This window comes from Sciurus vulgaris (assembly GCF_902686455.1).
Source record: "Sciurus vulgaris genome assembly, chromosome: 14".
Lineage (NCBI taxonomy): Eukaryota > Metazoa > Chordata > Mammalia > Rodentia > Sciuridae > Sciurus > Sciurus vulgaris.
The window spans coordinates 79,049,104-79,070,377 of record NC_136475.1 but is presented as its reverse complement, the minus strand read 5'-3'; the positions used below and the strand labels follow the sequence as shown (position 1 = coordinate 79,070,377).

The following is a 21,274-nucleotide window of genomic DNA, read 5'->3' as shown; positions in this document are numbered from 1 at the left end:
CTGGAGAAGCAGAGAAGCACCGCAGGGAGTTTAACTGAAGCCTGGCGAGCAGGGAGCTGAGGACCGGAGCTCTTAACACAAAGCCACGGGGGCCTCTGAAGGCTTCTGCAGGGGACGTTACATGAGGAGAGTAGTCTTCATCAGATTGTCTGCAGGCGATGCACCAGTGGCCTCGAGGACAAAACAGGCAAGGAAAAAGCACTCCCTGCCTTTTAAGGGGGGAGAAAAAACTATAAAAAGGCAGGATGAAATAAATACAAAATAAACAAAAATAAATCTGAAACATGAGCTAATAGTCAAACCCTCCGCAGGTCTGCCTATCTTGAAACCAAAAGATTCTTGTTTGGAAATTAGCACAAGCAATGACTTCTTCAAAGAAGAGCTACAAACCACAGAGTAAGAGGCGAGGGGAGCTCCCCTCACTCCCCTCGGCGCCGTGATTCCGCAGATGGGCACTCATGACCGGTCAGACGGTGGCACACAGTCACCAGTCCCCAGGAAAAGGAGCAGGCCCTGGGCTCCCTGCTGGTCCTTCTCAGAGTGGCAGTTTTTCTCCATTTTGTGCAAAGTTCCCCCTTAGGATTTCACTATTTTAAACATTCAAGCCCCCTAGCTTGTTCCCTATTAGTTCTTGGAAACATCCTAAAAGAGCTGGGATCAGAACCAGGAGAGGAACACGTGCTGTGGCTGTGGGCGATTTCCCATTCAGCACAGCACCCTGATTTTATTTGGCTGATGTTTTTCTTGTCATCTTGAATACTCCTAAGAACAAGCAGGGATGTAAGTAAACACTGTAACCAAACACATAATATGTTTGTGCAGCCCAGGAAATTACAGTTTTGTTTAGAAACCACCGAGGCAGACTGTAACCTGGTATTTTCTTTTTTCAATCATGTCCACTCTGTGCTCCCCTAGTTGGGCAGGTTCAGAATTCAATTTGCTTCGATTTTAAATGGACTACTTTGTTTCTGTTTTGCCCTGTGTGTGCATGTATGCACACATGGGTGTGTGTGTGCTGCTTGTAGTATTGGAGACTGAACCCAGGGCCTCACACGTACTAAGCACACACTGTTTTATACTGTTTTGTTTTAAATGTCTACTACTAAGAGGCAACTATAAAATCTTTTAAATGAATCCAAATTAAACTGATAAAAGAAGACTTTAAAATTATTGTTAACCATATTTTCAAACAACAGGAATTTTTTCATATAACTCCATAAAATTTTAGAACAAAATAGATACAGATGGTCCCCAACTTATAACAGTTTGATTTTAAAGATTTCTTGACTTTACAATAGTGTGAAAAGCAATACACAATGAGTAAAAACCATATTTCCAATTTTGAACTTTTTTCAAATTTCAATACTAGATCAAACCCGGGGGCACTCTACCACTGAGCTACATCCCACTCTTTTTTTGAGATCTCACTAAGTTGCAAGGCTGTTCTCAAACTTGGAATACGGCTGCCTCAGCCTCCTAAGGATCTGGGGTTACAGGAGTGCACCACTGCAGCCAGCTCAAATTTTCAATTTGGACTTTTTCCTAGACTAGCAGGATGCAGTAGGTCATTCTCTCTCCAAGCTGGACAGAGCCTCCAGCTGCACCTCCCAGTCATGTGATCTGCTCCTGGTGGACCATGCACATGCCTGGCAGCTGTTCTGTCCCTGAACTGTACTCTCAGCCCCATAACACCCTTTTTATAACTAACAAAAACAATTAAAACAATAATCAAGCTGAGTGTTGTGCTTTAGATATGAGACATCCTCCAAAAGCGCACATGTGAGACAATGCAAGAAAGTTTAAAGGTGAATTGATTGGGTTATGAAAGCTTTAACCTAATCAGTGCATTAATCTACTGACTTGGATTAATCGGGTGGTAAGTGAAGGCAGGTAGGGGTGGCTGGAGAACATAGGTCACTTGGGGCAAGCCTCTGGGGTTTATGTTTTGTCCTAGGTGAGCAGAGTTCCCTTTCCTGATGGCCCTGTACTGAGCTGCCTTCCTCCACACCATTCCATGATGTTCTGCTTGGGCCCAGAACAATGGAGTCAGCCACCTATGGACTGAGACCTGTGAAACCATGACCCAAATAAACATTTCCCCCTCTAAAATGATTCTTGTCAGGTCTTTTGGTAACAGCGATGAAAAGCTGACTGAAACACTGAGGATGTAGCTCAAGGGTAGAGCACTTGCCTGGATGTGTGAGGCCCTGGGTTCAATCCCCAGTACTACAACAAAACAGAACAAACACACATGAAACAATACTTTGTTTATCCCTATACCTATGAAAAACTGTTATTTCAGAAGCAAGGAAATGGTAACATGAATCAGGACACTGCTAACCTGAGCTAGGTACAGGTCAGTGGGACGGCACAAGACAGCATAGAGATAAACAGAAGTTACTGCCAATGGTGGAATTTCTGGATTAGATAGTAAGTACATGGATCTGTATTATTCTTAAGAATGAATGAATGATGGAGGGAAGAAAGTACTGTAAAACGATCAGTGAGCAGCCAGGGTAGTAGTCCAGAGAAGGTGAAGATGTGCTGGGAGAGAAGCACACACCCTTGAGATAATCAGGAAGCAGAAATGACAGGACTGGGTCGTTGGCTAGATTTGGAGACTACAGTAGGAGAAGGAAGACTTATAAATGATTCTCAGATTTCAGGTTTAAGAAACTGAGTGGACAGTGGGGTCATTTCATGAGAAAAGGTACCACAAGTTTATGATACACGGCATGAAGCTTAGGGGTGACCACTGTGGTTGTCGCCCTCATATCTAATCTAACCATCCCCACAGGACAGCATGTGGTCAAAGTAAGAATTAAACCACTCTCTGCTCCAGGGACACACACCCTGATGTGTTTGAGCTATCAGATATAACACCTACACATACCTTCAGTGGCCCAAGCACACAGTTCCAGAGGGAAGTTCAGCTCTGCTTTTGTTCTCTGCTGAGAAAAGGTGGCTCTCTCCCCCTACCTAGACTTGAAAGCGGAAGCATTTAGTGGCCACTAGCAAGCATTTTTTGAAGTCAGCCTAAGGATGAAGCTGGTAAGAGGAGGGCAGAGCCAGAAGCAGTGTGAGGAAATGAAGCCAGAGATCAATGCAACCAAGACCCAGGGCTAGCCTCCCTCTGGTCCCAGTTACTGTAAACACCCAGGGAAGCAGCTTTCTCTTCCTCAGAGCTAAAGACACTGAATGAATACCAAGACTTGAAACAGAAAGGGATCTGTAAGTAAAAAGCATTAGAATATGAAAGTGGCTCAATGCAGAACAGGGAGGCAGACCTCTCCCTCATGCTGGGAATGTGGATAGTCAACTTCTGCCCCACAGTTGGAGCAGACCACAGGATAACCAGCAGTGCAGCAGTGGGGGACCAAGAGGCGGGAAGAATGAGGCTATCCATGTTTTTGCTACTCTTTGTGGCTTTCACTAAGGTCCTACACACAGATGTTTGTAATTAGACCCTATATTTTTCAATGTTTTAAAATTAAAAGTGTGTTGAATGTCATGTTACATACATAAAAGTATTTAATGTTAAAAATGTCAAGTATTTAAAACTCAAGCATTTAAAAAATTAAATGGGTGGGGGGTTATGGCTCAGTGGTAGAGCACTCACCTAGCACATGTGAGGCACTGGGTTCCATCCTCAGCACCACATAAAAATAAATAAGTAAAAATAAAGGTGTCCACCTACAACTAAAAAAATATTTTTTAAAAAATTAAATCCTAAGGGCTGGGTAGCTCAGTCGGTAGAGTGCTTGCCTTGCAAGCATAAGGCCCTGGGTTCGATCCCCAGCACTGCAAAAAAAAAAAGTTTAAAAAAAAAAAAAAAAAATTAAATCCTCAGAAAATACTACATATGGAAGAAAGTCTCATTTGTCCTGTTTTAGGGTCTTATTATCTATTATAATAATCGGAAACCATTTGGCAAAAAGAAAAAAAAAGACTATAAATTTGAAAGTGAGGGAAGTTAAGATTAAATAATATTTGCCTTCAAATATTCCTTGAGGAATTATGAAATACAAAACCTGAAACACTCAGTTGAAATAACTAGGTAATCTACACATCAAAAGGACTCTCCAACCTAAATAATAAATTGACCATTCAATAAAAAGACTAACATTTGAAGTATTTAACAACAAAATGCTCTGACTTCTAAAAATTCTGATAACCAGATCTATCTTTCTTCCAGTACAAGAAAGACAATTTTAGCAAGACATGGTGGCGCATGCTTGTAATCCTAGGGACTTGGGGGTGCTGAGACAGGAGGATCAAAAGTTCAAAGCCATCCTCAGCAACGTGGCAGGGCCCTAAGCAATTTAGCGAGACCCTGTCTCAAAATAAAAAAACAAAAAGGAATGGGGATATGGCTCAGTGGTTGTGCTTCCCTCAATTAAACCCCTAGTGCCTTCCCCAAAAAGAGAAAGGAAGAAAGCCGATTATAAATGTCCAAAGAGTTAAATAAGTTCTTATCATATGCAGATGTCAAGGTGGGTGAAGACAGGATAACAGATTCTAATACCCATAGTCAAAGTGTTAGACATATCGACCTGAATATCACCAAAGTCACCAGGGACACAAGACCCTCCTACTCTCCCGCCACTCATCTCTTTCTGTGTTTTTGGTGTGCTCTTCTACCCATCTGTCTTCACCTGGTTGACTGTCCAGTTACCTTTCTTCTCTCTCTGAACCCATCCCAGGACGTCTTGTGCCTTCTGCTCCTGTGCCTGGCCTTCCCATTCTCCCTCCTACTATCTTTTCACTCTTCCTTTTCCTCCATTCTTTAGCCATCTGCTATGGTCCGAATGTCTCTGTCCCATGACAGCATGAGAAGGTGGGGCCTTTGGAAGGTGAAGCCCTCGTAATGGGACTAGTCCCTATATAAAAGAGGCCCAGAGAGATCCCTTGCTCCCTCCACCATGTGAGGATATAGTAAAGCATGATCTAAGAGCCAGAAAGCAGGCCCTCACCACACACAATCTCCCTCGACCTTGGGCTTCCAGCCTCTAGAATTGTCAGAAATACATTTCTGTTGTTTATAAGCAACTGAGTTTATGGTACTTTCTTTTTTTTTTTTTTTTTTTTTTTTTTCCATTTTTTTAAATTGGTACATCATAGTTTTACATAATAATGGGATCTGTTGTTACATACTCATCCATGCACACAATGTAACACTACAGTTTAGCCAATATCATTCCCCAGTATTTTCTTTGCCCTTTCCTCTACTGGTCCCACTCTACTGATCTCCCTTCAATTTTCATGAGATTCCCCCACCCCCATCTTTCTTTTTCTTTTCCCTCTCTTAACTTCCACATATGTGTGAGAAAACATAAAACCCTTGACTTTCTTAATTTGGCTTATTTCACTTAACATAATGTTCTCAAGTTCCATCCATTTTCCTGCAAACAACATAATTTTATTCTTCTTTATGGCTAAATAAAACTCCATTGTGTTTATATACCACATTTTCTTTATCCATTCATCCACTGATAGACACCTAGGCTGATTCAGTTTAACATATTTTCTTACAGCATTTCAGACACCATAGTATTTAACTTGATATGACTATGGAATCAAAGTTTTTAATCTCTGCTTATCATTTTTAGGTAGTAGAAAAATTTTTATTTCTGAGTTTTTAAAAAACTGCTTCTTGAATTGGTATGTGTTGTGACCCCTTGAACTGACTCAGTGGGTCAGTGTCACGACAAGGTGCTGCTTACTCACCATAGAATAACTCTTTTTACGAAGGGTTCTGAATCAAGAGAGTCCTCAGACAGTATAAAAATTAACCTTATGGATGCACTAATCTACTAAAAAGTGGCATTAGGATTCTGGGACTTTTGTTTCTAGTATATTTTTACTTCAAAAATACAAATTTATTAAATAGATATATAATCAGGTAACATAAACATGTTGTAAATTTAATAACTACCTAATTGTGACCTGATTTTGATACAAAGTTTTACTTTGACACAACTTTGATTAGTTTTATCACTAATTCACAGAACGGTCACTACTTAAAATTATAACTAATAATATTTTACAAAGATATGAACTCAAAGTAAGCCTATAGAGAAAAAAATGAAGTAGACAGAATTAATCTATCCAAATCAAATGGCCCAAAAGGGAGCAGACATATTAACTCTCATCTCCTGGAACATAACTGCTAGCCTCTGGGCTTCTATCCTTCATGGTTGGTTTGATTTTCTTTTTTTTTATTTTTATTTTTAATTTTTTAGTTGTTGATGGACCTTTATTTTATTTATTTATATGCAGGGCTGAGATCAAACCCAATGCCTCACACATGTAAGGCAAATGCTCTACCACTGAGTCATAACCTCAGTCCCTAGTTTTCTTTTTTACAACCTCAACTTAATTCTCTATGAATACAAATGTATCAAATCATTTACATTTTAATTTGGGATATATTTAAATCGTTTTCTTTTCTTGTTGTATGGTCTACCAATGTCCTGCATTGAAAAGAAAAAAATTTTAATAGGCTCCTAGACATTTATGAAAAAGAGAAAACAAGATACTTTAGTCCAAAGGCATTCAATGTTACAGATTAAAGAAAAGATCACAACTTAAATATATGTCACTGGAGATGGAACAGCTATATTCAGATATCTATAATTGGAGTGGGGTAGTAGCTCAGTGGTAGAGCAACTGCCTAGAATATGTGAGGCACTGGGTTTGATCCTTAGCACCACATAAATACAAATTTTAAAAAAGGTATCATGTGCATCTACCACTTAAAAAAAAAAAAAAAAAAAAAAAAAAGACACCTGTAATTGAACTAAACCACATGTCAAGTGTTGTGATTCTCCTTGACATTGGAGAGCCTAACACGAGATGTTCCGGGACAGCTAAGTCCCTGTTAACCATGTAGAAGGGACTTACACTGAGTAACTTCCCTTGTAACTGTGATTCTAAGTGGACCAGCCCAAGCAAGGCTTGTGTGGAGCAAGGGCAATGAAGTGACAGGCGTTCTAGAGTGAAGGAGGGGTGAGGTACTACCTGTCATAAGCAGCAATCATAAAGTTGAGGAGGAGGCTGATGGACTGTTCCACGCTGATTTGGTGAGTAGAAGGAAGGCGCTTGTTCAACTGATAGTAGATGGATGAGATGACGGTTTCGAGGCGGGACACACTGATCTCGGTGCTATGGTCCAGTGTATTAAGGCCATTATCTCGAAAGGCTTCGATCATATTCCAGATATCAACCAGATGAACTAAAACATGAAGAAAATAAGCTGTCAACAATTTTAAAGTATGGTGCCACATTCACAACTGGATATTTAAATTTATCACCTAGTTTTTAAGTTTAAAATATAGAATTTCTTTAGTCAAAATATAGAATCTCTTTAGTCAACATTGGGAAAAAAATTCTATGGCAAGACAGAGAATGACAGTCCCAGAAGTCATCAAGAAGCCACTATAAACTGGGTGCAGTGGCACATACCTATTCCAGTGACTCAGGAGACTAAGGCAGGAGAATCATAAGTTCAAGACCAGACCCAGCAATTCAGAGAGACCTTCAGCAACTTAGCAAACCTTGCCTCAAAAACTAAAAAATTAGAAAGACTGGAGAAGTAGCTCAGTGGAAAAACACCCATGGGTTCAACACCCAGTACAAAAAAGAAGCCACCATGGACCAGGACTGACGATTTGTAGCCTTTACATTTGAGAAACTGGAGTTTCAAGGTCTTGTAAACAGTGACCCATGCAAACCCTAACAGAATAATTTGATGGGGGGGGGAGGGGTGTCAAGAAATACTCATCGGAACTTTCGCTCTTTTTAGTAACTTGTTACATTATCTTGAGATCTTGAGTTTTCTTATTTTATTACTTTAGCCTAGCTAATCTGGCAATATTTTACAACTAAAACTGTACTCTCCATAACCCTAAGAAGAGATAACTACAATAGTAAAACACTCAATGCCTCTCGGACTACTCAGCTCTACACAATGTTAAGTAGAAAATAAATTTATCTTTTGCCTCTTTTCTCCATGACTTAAAAAGTTGATTTGTTTTAAATTTCATTTCCAATAACAAGGTAACCTTGTACCTGGATCTACTTTCCCCTTGAAAATAACTGAAAATCTTACGGAAAAAAAAGAGAAACACCAGTGCACGTGTGACCAGGAAAAAAGTACACAATTCTTGACCAGACAGAAAAGAGACATTTCTTTAATAGTTAGAATGATACATGACTTCATCCAGGAAGACTGAAACTTCTACCTAAAAGAAAGCTGACACAACTATTTATAACAGAAAAAAGGAGGTTGGAAAACCACAAGATCACCTCAACAAACACAGAAAAAGCATCTGGCAAAATCCATCACCCTTTCATAATAAATACACAAGTTAGGAACAGAAGGAAATTTCCTCTGCCTGACCAGGACATCTACCAAAAACCCACACCTCAACTTTTGGGGGGGAAAAAAAAAAACAGCTAATGTTCTCCTTAACCAGAAAAGACAGATGCTCTCCCCTCAAAATCAGAAGCAAGACCCTGAAGTATAAGCAACCAAGAAAAAGAGATACACTGGGTATTATTTAAATTCAAATTTGTATTTCAAAAGATAATAGTAATAATGGACTGGGGCTGTAGCTCAGTGGCAGAGCACTTGCCTAGTATGTGTGAGGCCCTGGGTTCAATCCTCAGCACCACATAAAAAAAAACAAAAAAAAGGCATTCTGTCCACCTACAACTACAAAAAATATTTTTTAAAAAAGATAACAGCAATAAAGTGAGAAGGCAACCCAAAGAATGGAAGAAAATATTTGCAAGTCGTAATCAAGAAAGATCTAGGATCCAGAATACATAAATACTCAGAACTCAACAAAAAAAAGACAACCAATTTAAAAATGAGAAATAACACACACTGATCCAAAGAAGATATTCAGATGGCCAACAAGCTCATGAAAAGATGCTCCACATCATTAGTCATTAGGGAAATGCAAAACAAAAGCACAATGATATACCACTTCATGCCCACAAGGATAACAATAAATTTTTAATAGAAAACATCAAGTGTTGGTAAGGATTTGGATACATATTTCTGCATTATTTAGCTGCACTCTTTGTGAGTCAAAAAGTAGATTCAATCCCCAGTACCGCAAAAAAAAAAAAAAAGTAGAAACAACCCAAATGTCTACCAACTGATAAATCGATAAACAAAATGTAGTATATCTACAGCGTATTACTCAGCCATAAAAAGAACAAAGTACTGATACACGCAGATGAACCTTGAAAACATTATGATATCAGACAGTCAAGAGCACATATTGCATGAGGTTACTTATACTAATAGTCCAGAAATGGAAAATCCATAGAAGAAGTAAATTAATTGTAGCCAAGGACTGGGAGGATGAGAGACGGGGGTAACTAAAAATGTGACTGGGAGATGAACATGTCCTGGAATTAGGCACTGGGAGGACTGCACAACTCACCCTGTGAACGCACTAAAAACTACTAAACTGCACACTTTAGAAGGGTAAAGTTTAGTATGTGATTTATATGCACCTCAATTTTTAAAACAATGGGACAAAACAATGCCAGAGGTAAAGAGAGTTACTGCATAATGATAAAAGTTTAAATTCAACAGAAAGAGTAAGAGCTTTTTATTTGTTTACTCCTAACAGAAAGCCTCAAATTATACAGAGCAAAACTGAACACACCTACAGAGGCACCAAACCTCAAACCTCACAAGCTTCACAGTAGATAGGTATACACCTCTCTTAGGGAGAGTACAATCACAAAAAACCAACTACGCACACTGTGGTTAGCCTCCATACTAACAAAGTAGGCATAAGGGCAACATATGGATCAATGTTCCAGTGATTAGGAGAATATGCTTTATTTCCAAGTATACAAAAAATGTGTATAAGAACTGACCATACCCCGGTACATAAATCTCAACAAATTTGAAAAGACTAAACTCACATAAGCCATGAAGGTAAGTCTGAAATCATTACCAAAAAGACAACTTTTGTGGGGGATGGTGGCCAACAACTGTAATCCCAGCTACTCAGGCGGCTGGGGCAGAAGAATTCTAAGCAACTAAGCAAGATTCTGTCTCAAAATAGACTCTTTAAAAGGGCTGGGGTGTGGCTCAGTGGTGGAGTGCTTGCCTAGCATGCACAATACCCTGGGTTCCTTAGTAATAGAAAATAATAAAAGACGATTTTTTTAATGAACCTTTAGAAATTAAGAAACACCCTACTTGGGAACATTATTAATCTAATTAACCTGCGCAAAAGTACTACTTAATAGGAAAAGGTTGAAAGCCTGTGTTCTGGTGCTGATAATGAGATGCGATGTCCACCATCACCATTTCACTGGACTTGAGGCCTAACCAATACAAATATGCAGGATAAAGTAGTAATAAGATGAATAAATACAACAGACATCTACTAGAAATCACAAAACTGTGCATGCAGAAAATCATAAAGATCCAATAGATAAATTATTAAAATTAATGTACAGATCTGGAACAACAGATAGATAAAAGGCAATATATAAATGTCACTGTATTTCTACATATCACTAACATACAGTGAAATTCTAAAATACTACTTAGAGTAATATCATAAGTCACAAAGACCTAGTAACAAATTCAATGAATGTGCAACATTACTACAAATAAATCTATAAATATAATTGGCAGAAATTAAAGACCTAAATAAATTAAGGATGGATATGCCATGTTCACAAGAGAAAATGTCAATATTGGAAATATGTCAATTCTCCCCATCTTGATCTACTGATTCATTAAATCACAATCAAAATCCCAGCAGGACTATATACTGAAGTGGTGAGTTATATGTAAATTATGCCTGAAAAAAAAAAAAAAAGGAAAAAAAAAAAAAACCCAGCAGAGTTCTTTGTTTTACCTGGGTTCTGGCAGAAACTGACAGGCAGATTCTAAAATTTGTATGAAAACAAATGTAAAAAGGCCACAAATGACCCAGACAAACTTAAAGAAAAACAGAATGAAGTAGGAAGACTTGCTCTACCTATAACAAGGCTTACTAAAAGCTACCACAGTGGTCGCTGTCACAGTATGGTACTGGTACAAGGACACACAGACCCATGGAACACAAGAGGGTCCCAGCAGATCTTCTCACACATGGACACCGCTGTGAACATTCTTGCATATTTCTCCTAAGGCATACAAGAGGATCCTAAGGCATACAAGAAAAAGGACGACAAACAGTGAGGGGCAATGGAATGTGGATATGGACAAAACAAGAGGCTAACTCCTAGTGCACGGAACACCCACTCAAAATCAAGGCAGTCTGCAGAACCATTAAGTGAAAGGCACTACCAACCCACTCGCTCCCTTCAGGCTCTCAACACGCCACACACAGGCTACTGTTTCCCAAAAATAACTATGGGGAGAGTCACAGAAAACAAGAATCGCTCCAAGACAGAGGTTTTCAAATACTTTGGCCACAACCCACAGAAATATATTTAAACCAACACACACACATCTAAATACATGAAAAATAAAACTTTGACAAAACACTTTTTTACCACAGAAATTGCATTCTGATTCTTTCTTTTTCTTTTTCTTTTGTGTAACATGTTTTAAGTTGTGGCTATAGCCCACCAAGATTTCACGAGGCATCAATGCATGGGTTACAACACGTGATTTGAAAAACCATGCTTTGGGAATCAATGAAGACAGAAATACAACTTCAGTGTAGGATGGCATAATAAACTTCTTGGGGAGAATTTTAAGCTAGTCTTTATAAGGATTAAAGTCTGGTAGGAGTTATCAGATGTGACATGACTTGCCCAAGTTATTTGTTTTAATAAATGGCAAACTAAATCTAAGACCTAGGTTAAGGGGCTGTGATTGTAGCTCAGTGGTGTGGAGTGTTTGCCTTGCACATGTGAGACACTGGGTTCGATGCCCAGCACCATATATAAATAAATAGATAAGATGAAGGTATTGAGTCCATCTACAACTAAAAACAAATTTTTTTTAGGTAAAACCTAAGTTAATGTTCTTTTCATTATATGATTAGTTTTCACTAATATTCCCTCTCTCCTACTACCACATACATAAGAAAAGTATAATAAATCATAAGATAGTTCATATATTCATGGCAATTAAGAGATTACATAGATTATACACAAACATATACACATATACTTTAGAGTGCACATGACAGCAATTACTTACCAAAAGGTTAATTTGCTGTATTAAATTTAATCAAGAAAATTCTTTCTACATATTTATCAAAACATCAGTGTTTTACTTTTCCCCCAGAAGCTGATAAGTTGTATTAAATTCTGTATAAAATATTTAATATTAGCAATAAGGAGAAGTCAATTCTCATGCTTAAAGAACATTTACTATGATGCCAGCCTCAAAACCAGTTAGATTATTTAGTCTGTTCAACATTGTGAGGGACACAGGAGTAAAAGACAAGTTCTTTCCATTATAAAGCTTATATTCTGATACAACAAAAATAATTCAATTAACATTACAATGCATCCAGAAGATATTAAAATATCTTACAACATTGAGAGCCCCATTAGCCCATCAAAGAAATGAGAATGACTTACGGCTGCATCGTTTTTGTACAAAGCGTAATTTGCAAGCTGTTCTGTAAGTTGATAATCGTATGACATCAAAATTCTGTGCACCTGAAAAAAGGGCAAATAAAAACGTTCAACTGGATTGACCACTGAATTTCTAAGTGCTAGGAAATGTGGCTCCACCACACCACCCAGCACTCAGCAGTCAGCCAGGCCTCAGAAAGGAACGTGGAGGGAGGGACTCCGCCTACCACTACGGGCAGGACCCACCAGCAGCTCTGCCTGCATCATCACCCAGGCTGGGCTCAGGAAGCTGAGGAGGAAGGCTCACGTCTTGAGAGAGGGAATCACATGATCGGGAGACGGGGGCAGGTGGAAGAGCAGGAAAGAAGAAGCCTAGAGTCAAGAAAGCTAAATTCCAGCCCCAGCCTGACCACAAAATAGAACGTGCCACAGCCACGCCATATGTTTCTTCTCAGTCTTGAGGGGACTGGACTAGCTGACCTGTAGGCCTCCCTTCCAGGACCATGGGAGCCCACAGTTTCCTAAAAATGGCCACAAAGGTATTTCCAGAGTGGTGTTTCATGTACTTCTAATACAACATCCCTCCCTCCACTTGAACAAGACACTATAACTGCCTTAATGATCAGAATTCAGCAGAAGTGACAATGTGACCTTGTCAAGGTAGATGATAAGATAAGCTCAGCTTGCCCTGCTCTTTCCCTGGGAACATAGTCACCATGTTGTGTGGAAACAGAGACTGGACAGTAGGCAGGGGCCACACAGTGAGGTCAGCAGAGAGCAACAGAGTTCATCCACCAAGACAGTGTGAACTGCCAAACCTGCAAGTGAGTAAGCCTTAAAATGACTCAGCCCTGTGCTCTTATCCTCTAAAAAAGACCTCGGACATCAAGAAGCAAAGTCAAGAAGTCAGCACTGGATGCTGCTCTAAGTCTAGACCCAAAAAACTAGAAACAAAATAAATGATCATTTGAGGGTAACAGTCACAGTAACCAGAACACCATCTAAAATTACATGCCTACAAGTCAAACTTTATTCTCACTTTATAAAAAAATTTGCTGTAAATAAAGTCTCCTTCAACTTTAAGGTCATTTCAGATAGCTCTGGCCTCCAATGTGAGTTTCTTATTTCATCTATGCTACCTTTATAAGATTTGGCAGCTATTTTTGACTCAATAAGGAGAAAGTGAACTGGTTCAAATTATCTCCTACAACATTCACAGGCATCTCATCCCCACTCCACAATATAGAAGGGGAAACAGGATTTTCCAGGTTCTTGTTGAAAGTAATGGCTATTAACCAAAATTAAAACTTTTCTTTTAGTCTCTCTTCAATCAATCAACCTTTACCTTGATACTACAATTAAAATTATTTCTTCTACACCTGGTTCTCACAAATTTCTATACTTCTACACCTTTATTACACAGTCCTACTTCTTTTGGAGATACCAAAGAGGCTCTATTTTAATATAATTCAGGCCAGGTGCAGTGGTGCATGCCTGTAATTCCAGCAACTTGGGAGGCTAAGGCAGGAAGATCGCAAGTTTGAGGCCAGCCTTAGCAATGTAGCAAGGCCCTGCACAACACAGCGAGACCCTGCCTCAAAATAAAAAATGAAAAGGTCTGGGCATATGGCTCAGTGTTTACACACTCCTGGGTTCAAAACCTGGTACCAAAAAAAGGAGAAAGAAATATAAGTCATATACCATACAATTTATTCATAAAGTATATAATTCAATGGTTATGACATATGTATAAAATTTTGCAATTATCACTACAATTGACTTACAAAATCTTCATCATCTAAAAAGAGACCTCTTCCCTTAGCAGTCACTTTGCCTACTATTTAACTGGGTTATCTTATTACAAAAAGTAATATTTTAAATAGAAGTCACAAGACACATGATTTGCAAATACTGTCTCATTCTGTAGGTGGTCTTTCACTCTCTTGAAGTACAAAAGTTTATCATTTTAACAAAGTCCAATTGATCTATTTGTTCTTTCATCATTTGTGCTTTTAATGTCATATCCAAGAAGGCTTCATAAGCTTTCAATAAGATTTATACCTGTGTTTTTTTCAAGAGTTTCATCTCTTGCACTTAGGTCTATGATACATTTCGAGTTAATCTGATATAGAGTGTGAGATAAGGGTCCAGATTCATTGTTTCACGCGTAGTTATCAGGTTTCTCCAGCACCATTTGTTCAAAAGACCATTCTTTCCTCATTGAATGGTCTTCTCAAAAATCAATTAACCACTAGCTGTGATGGCATAAGCCAGTAATTCCAGCAACTCAGTAGGCTGAAGCTGAAGGACCACAAGTTCAAGGCCAGCCTCAGTAACTTAGCAAAGTCCTAAGTAACTCAGTGAGACCCTGTTTCAAAATAAAAAATACAGAACTGGGGATGTAGTTCAGTGGTAATATGCCCCTGAGTTTAATCCCCAGTACCAAAAAAGGAGAGAGAAAAAAAAAAAAAAAAAATCAATTGACCATAAATATATCAGTTTCATTCCAGACTTCAGATTCTGTCCCATTATGGGTGTTACAGTTTGGACCTTAAACGTTCCCCAAAGGTCATGTGTTAAAAGATTGATGTCTTACTCCCCAGCGAGGTGCTGCTGTGAAGTGGTACGATCATTAATGGATGGTCTTCCACTCATGGGGGCCTCAGAGGGACTCAAAGGGACAGCAGGGCCTTGGTCTCTTCTCTCATTTCTGGCCAAGATGTTAATGGCTTCCTCTGCCACCTGCTTCTACCATGATGCCCACTTCACCAGATTCAAAATCAATGAGGCCAAGAGATCATGGATAGAAACCTTCAAAACTATGTGCTAAAGCACAATTTTTTTTTTTTGTTTTGTTTTTTGTTTTTTGTTTTTTTGGTACCAAGGGCATTTACCACTGAGCCACATCCCCAGACCTTTTTATTTATTTTTGCTAAGTTGCTTAGGGCTTCACTAAATTGCTGAGGCTGGCTTCAAAGTTGCAATCCTCTAGCCTCAGTCCCCAAGCCCCTGGGATTAATGGTATGCACAAGCCCAGCCACATTTGCTCTTTTTTTTTTTTTTTCTTTCCCATTTTTGCTTTTTAAAATTGATTATTCCAGGTATTCTGTTACAATAATGGAAAGCTGGCTATGCATCTATTCTTATAGGAGCTCACCACCTTGATTAATATAGCTTTGCAGTAAGTTCTAGAGGCAGAATGTGGGAGTCTTCCAACTTTTTTCTCCTCTTGGAGGATCACTTTGGCTCTTCTAGGTTCCTCAAGTCCTTTTTTTTTTTTTTTTTATTGTAAACAAATGGGATACATGTTGTTTCTGTTTGTACATGGAGTCAAGGCATACCATTTGTGTAATCATAAATTTACATAGGGTAATGTTGTTTGATTCATTCTGTTATTTTTTTCCTTCCCCCCGACCCCTCCCACCCCTCTTTTCTCTCTATACAGTCCTTCCTTCCTCCATTTTTGCCACCCTCCCTAACCCTAACCCTAAACCTAACCCTAACCCAAACGCTAACCTCTCCCACCCCCCATTATATGTCATCATGGCTTATCAGCGAGATCATTCATCCTTTAGTTTTTTGAGATTGGCTTATTTCACTTAGCATGATATTCTCCAATTTCATCCATTTGCCTGCAAATGCCATAATTTTATCATTCTTTATGGCGGAGTAATATTCCATTGTATATATATATACCACAGTTTCTTTATCCCTTCATCAATTGAAGGACATCTAGGTTGGTTCCACAAGCTGGCTATGGTGAATGGAGCAGCAATGAACATTGATGTGGCTGTATCTCTGTAGTATGCTGATTTTAAGTCCTTTGGGTATAGGCCAAGGAGTGGGATAGCTGGGTCAAATGGTGGTTCCATTCCAAGCTTTCTGAGGAATCTCCATACTGCTTTCCAGAGTGGCTGCACTAATTTGCAACCCCACCAGCAATGTATGAGTATACCTTTTTCCCCACATCCTCGCCAACACCTATTGTTGCTCGTGTTCTTGATAATCGCCATTCTAATTGGGGTGAGATGGAATCTTAGGGTAGTTTTGATTTGCATTTCTCTTATTACTAGAGATGTTGAACATTTTTTCATATATCTGTTGATTGCTTGTAGATCTTCTTCTGTGAAGTGTCTGTTCATTTCCTTAGCCCATTTGTTGATTGGATTATTTGTATTCTTGGTGTAGAGTTTTTTGAGTTCTTTATATATTCTGGGAATTAGCACTCAATCTGAAGTATGAGTGGCAAAGATTTTCTCCCACTCTGTAGGCTCTTTCTTCGCATTGCTGATAGTTTCCTTTGCTGAGAGAAAGCTTTTTAGTTTGAATCTATCCCAGTTGTTGATTCTTGCTTTTATTTCTTGTGCTATGGGAGTCCTGTTAAGGAAGTCTGATCCTAAGCCAACAAGTTGAAGATTTGGACCTACTTTTTCTTCTAAAAGATGAAGGGTCTGTGGTCTGATTCCGAGGTCCTTGATCCATTTTGAGTTGAGTTTTGTGCAGGGTGAGAGATAGGGGTTTAATTTCATTCTGTTGCATATGGTTTTCCAGTTTTCCCAGCACCATTTGTTGAAGAGGCTATCTTTTCTCCATTGCATATTTTTGGCCCCTTTGTCTAGTATGAGAAAATTGTATTTATTTGGGTTTGTGTCCATATCCTCTATTCTGTACCATTGATCTACCTGTCTATTTTGGTACCAATACCATGCCGTTTTTGTTACTATTGCTTTGTAATAGAGTTGAAGATCTGGTATTGTGATACCCCCTGCTTCGCTCTTTCTACTGAGGATTGCTTTAGCTATTCTGGGTTTCTTGTTCTTCCAGATGAATTTCATAATTGCCTGCTCTATTTCTGTAAGGTACATCATTGGGATTTTAATTGGAATTGCATTGAATCTGTATAGCACTTTTGGTAGTATGGCCATTTTGACGATATTAATTCTGCCTATCCAAGAACATGAGCGATCTTTCCATCTTCTAAGGTTTTCTTTAATTTCTTTCTTTAGTATTCTGTAGTTCTCATTGTAGAGGTCCTTCACCTCTTTTGTGAGATTGATTCCCAAGTATTTTATTTTTTTCAAGTTCTCACATAAATTTTATAATAAGCCTACTCATTCTGCAAAAAGGCCAGTAAGGATTTTTATGATGTTGGCATTGAATCTATGGATCAATTTAGGGAATACTGCCATTTTAACAGTGTTAAATTTTCCAATCCATTAACATAGGGTGTCTTACCATTTATTTAGGTCTTCTTTAATTTCTTTAAGCAATGTATTGCAGTTTGTAGCACATATACCTCTTTTGTTAAAGATACTCCTATTTTACTCATTTAGTTTCTAAATATATTACCATCTCAACCTAAATATTTTAAATTGGGACCACTAAATACTAATTAATCAAAAAGCAAACCAATGATTTAAAGAAAGAATGTTAATAAATATAAAAGTGCATTTAATAAATAACCTGTCATTAAATCACTACAGGTAATTTTAATGTCTACTAAAATTAATATTTTAATGAGAAATACTGACAAAACAAATGAAAACAGATAGTAAAAGGAAGTTACCATCTCCAATTGACAAACGGAAAGACTACCAATCTGATCAGACTGCATGCAGGCACTCATTAGGCCATATCTGCCTACGAGGCCATGTTTGGAGGAAAAAGCTAGTGAACTTGGTATAACTTGTTCCCTTCAGACTCTCCGGTGCAGTCAGAGTCAGATTTGGGTACCACAAAAGATGAAATAGAACAAATGTTACGTAAGTCCAAAGCTAACTAGTTTTGGAAAATGAGAAACCTTTATGCTCTAGCCCAGTTTGCCAGAGATCTCTACCTTAAAGCTACAGGTACTGGTCAAGAATCAAGTGTTGGGCTGTGGCTGTGGCTCAGTGGCAGAGCACTTGCCTAGCATGTGTGAAGCACTGGGTTCAATTCTCAGCACCACATACAAATAAACAAAATAAAGGTGCATTGTCAACTAAATAATATTTTTAAAAAAGAATCAAGTGTCACTCTACTTTCCTTCACCATTGTTCTTGTGAAATGCCTCACTCTAAAATCCAATGGAATGCCCCAAGATTCTGCAACTATAGCTAGGCGTCCTGGTCATGCATGATATCACATTTAAAGATCTAGTAGCAGTCCAAATACCAAAATAATTTCTTTGAAAGTAAGATATAATCAATACCTTAGAACTTCACCAAAACTCTGTTGTGCCAATGTTCTGCCTATCAGGTTCTAAAGCTTCCCATATGTCTACCTGCTTTTGGAGAGTCACCCTTCCTGGATTTTATAAGGGAGAAGCCTCATCCACAGCCTCTAGGACAGATCACTTTTTTTGTTGTTTTGTTTTTTGGTCAGAGTAGTTATTGGAGATTTAATTCCAGGATGTTTAATCATGAGCCACATCTCCCATTTTAATTTACTTTGAGACCGGGTCTCACTAAGTTGCTCAGGGCCTTGTTAAATTGCTGAAGCTGTCCTCGATTTTGTGATCCTCCTGCCTCAGTCTTCTGAGTTGCTGAGATTACAGGTGTATACCACCCACACCCTACTAGCCTTCACTTTTTTAATACAGGTTGAATATCTCTTATTCAAAATTCTGGGGACCAAAAGTATTTCAGATTTTTGAGTTTTTCAGATTTTACCAGTTGTGCATCCCTAATGCAAAACTTTTTCCCAGAAATTTTTTTTAAAAATTTTTGTTCTTTTTAGTTACACGACAGTAGAATATATTTTGACATATCCTACATACATGGAGTATAACTTCCCATTTTTTGTGGTTGTACATGATATGGAGTTACACTCATGTGTTCATATATGAATAGGAAAGTTATGTCTGATTCATTCTACTCTTTCCCATTCCCACCCTCCTTCTCTTTCCCCCATTCCCCCCTGTCCAATCTGGTGAACCTCCACTACTCTCCCAACCCACCCCCATCCCACCCCACCTATTGTGAGTCAGCAGCCACACATTCAGCCTTTGGATTTTGGAAACTGGCTTATTTCACTTAGCATGATAGTCTCCACTTCCATCCATTTACAGGCAAATGCTGTGATTTCATTCTTCTTTAAGGCTGAGTAATATTCCATTGTGTATATATACCACATTTTCTTTATTCATTCATCTGTTGAAGGGCACCTAGGTTGGTTCCATAACTTAGCTATTGTGAATTGAGCTATAATAAACATTGATGTGGCTGTGTCACTGTAGTATGCTGATTTTAAATCCTTTGGGTATATGCCAAGGAATAGGATAGCTGGGTCAGATGGTGGTTCCACTCCAAGTTTCCTGAGAAATTTCCATACTATTTTCCAAAGTGGTTGCATCACTTTGCAATCCCACCAGCAATTTATGAGTGTGCCTTTTTCCCCACATCCTCACCAACATTTATTGTTACTTATATTCTTGATAATTACCATTGACTGGAGGGAGATGAAATCTCAGTGTAGTTTTAATTTCCATTTCTCTAATTGCTAGTGAAGCTGAACATTTTTTCATGTATTTGTTGACAAACTGTATTCTGTGAAGTGCCTGTTCAGTTCCTTAGTCCTTTTATTGATTGGGTTATTAGGGTTTATTATGTTAAGTTTCTTGAGTTTTTTTTTTAGATTAATGCTATATCTGAGGTGCGGGTGGCAAAGATTTTCTCCTATTCTATAGGCTCTCTCTTCACAGTCTTGATTGTTTCCTTTGTTGTAAAGAAGCTTTTTAGTTTGATATCATCCCACTTATTGATTTAATTCTTGTGCTTTAGGAGTCTTATTGAGGAATTTGGTTTCTAAGCCAACATGATGGAGATTTGGGCCTACTTTTTCTTCTGGTAGGCACAGGGTCTCTGGTCTAATGCCTAGGTCTTTGATTCACTTTGAGTTGAATTTTGTGCAGAGTAAGAAATAGGGGTCTAATTTTATTCTATTACGAATGGATTTTCAGTTTTCCCAGCACCATTTGTTGAAGAGGCAATCTTGTCTCCGATGTATTTTCATGATGCTTTTGTCTAGTATGAGATCACTATATTTATGTGAGTTTGTCTGTGTCTTCCATTCTGTACTATTTGCTTTCATGTCTGTTTTTGTACCAATACCATGCTGTTTTTGTTAATAAAGCTCTGTAGTATAATTTAATGTCTGGTATTGTGGTAACCCCTGCTAGACTTTCCTTGCTGAGGGTTGCTTTGGCTATTCTGGGCCTCTTATTTTTCCAAATGAATTTCATACTGCTTTTTCTATTTCTATGAAGAATATCAACGGAACCTTGATAGGAATTGCATTACATCTATATAGCACTTTTAAGGTAGTATGGGCATTTTGACAATATTAACTCTGCTTATCCAAGAACATGGGAGAGATCATTCTATCTTCTAAGGTCTTCCTCAATTTATTTCTTTAGTGTTTTATAGTTTTCCCAAATGCAAAACTTCAAAGTCCAAAATACTCTGAAATCTGAAACATTTTAAAGTTTGAAGCAAAATCTGAAACTCTTTTAAAGTTTCAGATTTCAGAGCATTTTGGATTTTGGATTTTGGATTTTTAAATTAGGAATGCTCTACTGAACTTCCCTTATGTAAGGATCAAGTTGATTCCCTCATTAAGATGTATTAGTCTTACAAATAAAAATCATAAAGCCCCCAGTAATGAAACTGAAAATGATCATGAGTCAAGTGCAGTGGTACATCTGAAGTCCCAG

The 21,274-nt window shown here is 38.3% G+C and overlaps 1 protein-coding gene across 14 annotated transcripts in view; it reads right to left on the bottom strand.

Annotated features, from left to right (window-relative positions):
- DTNB (dystrobrevin beta) overlaps positions 1 to 21,274 on the bottom strand; it is a 227,692-nt gene that overhangs the window by 180,207 nt on the left and 26,211 nt on the right. For 13 of the 14 annotated variants that reach the window (XM_079111086.1, XM_079111076.1, XM_079111081.1 and 10 more), the window contains exons 3-4: positions 12,586 to 12,666; positions 7,021 to 7,234 (exon numbers count right to left, since the gene is read on the bottom strand). In XM_079111086.1, the coding sequence (XP_078967212.1) occupies positions 7,021 to 7,234; positions 12,586 to 12,666 (295 nt within the window). The remainder of the gene's footprint in view (positions 1 to 7,020; positions 7,235 to 12,585; positions 12,667 to 21,274) is intronic. The other variant, XM_079111083.1, reaches the window with a different exon arrangement.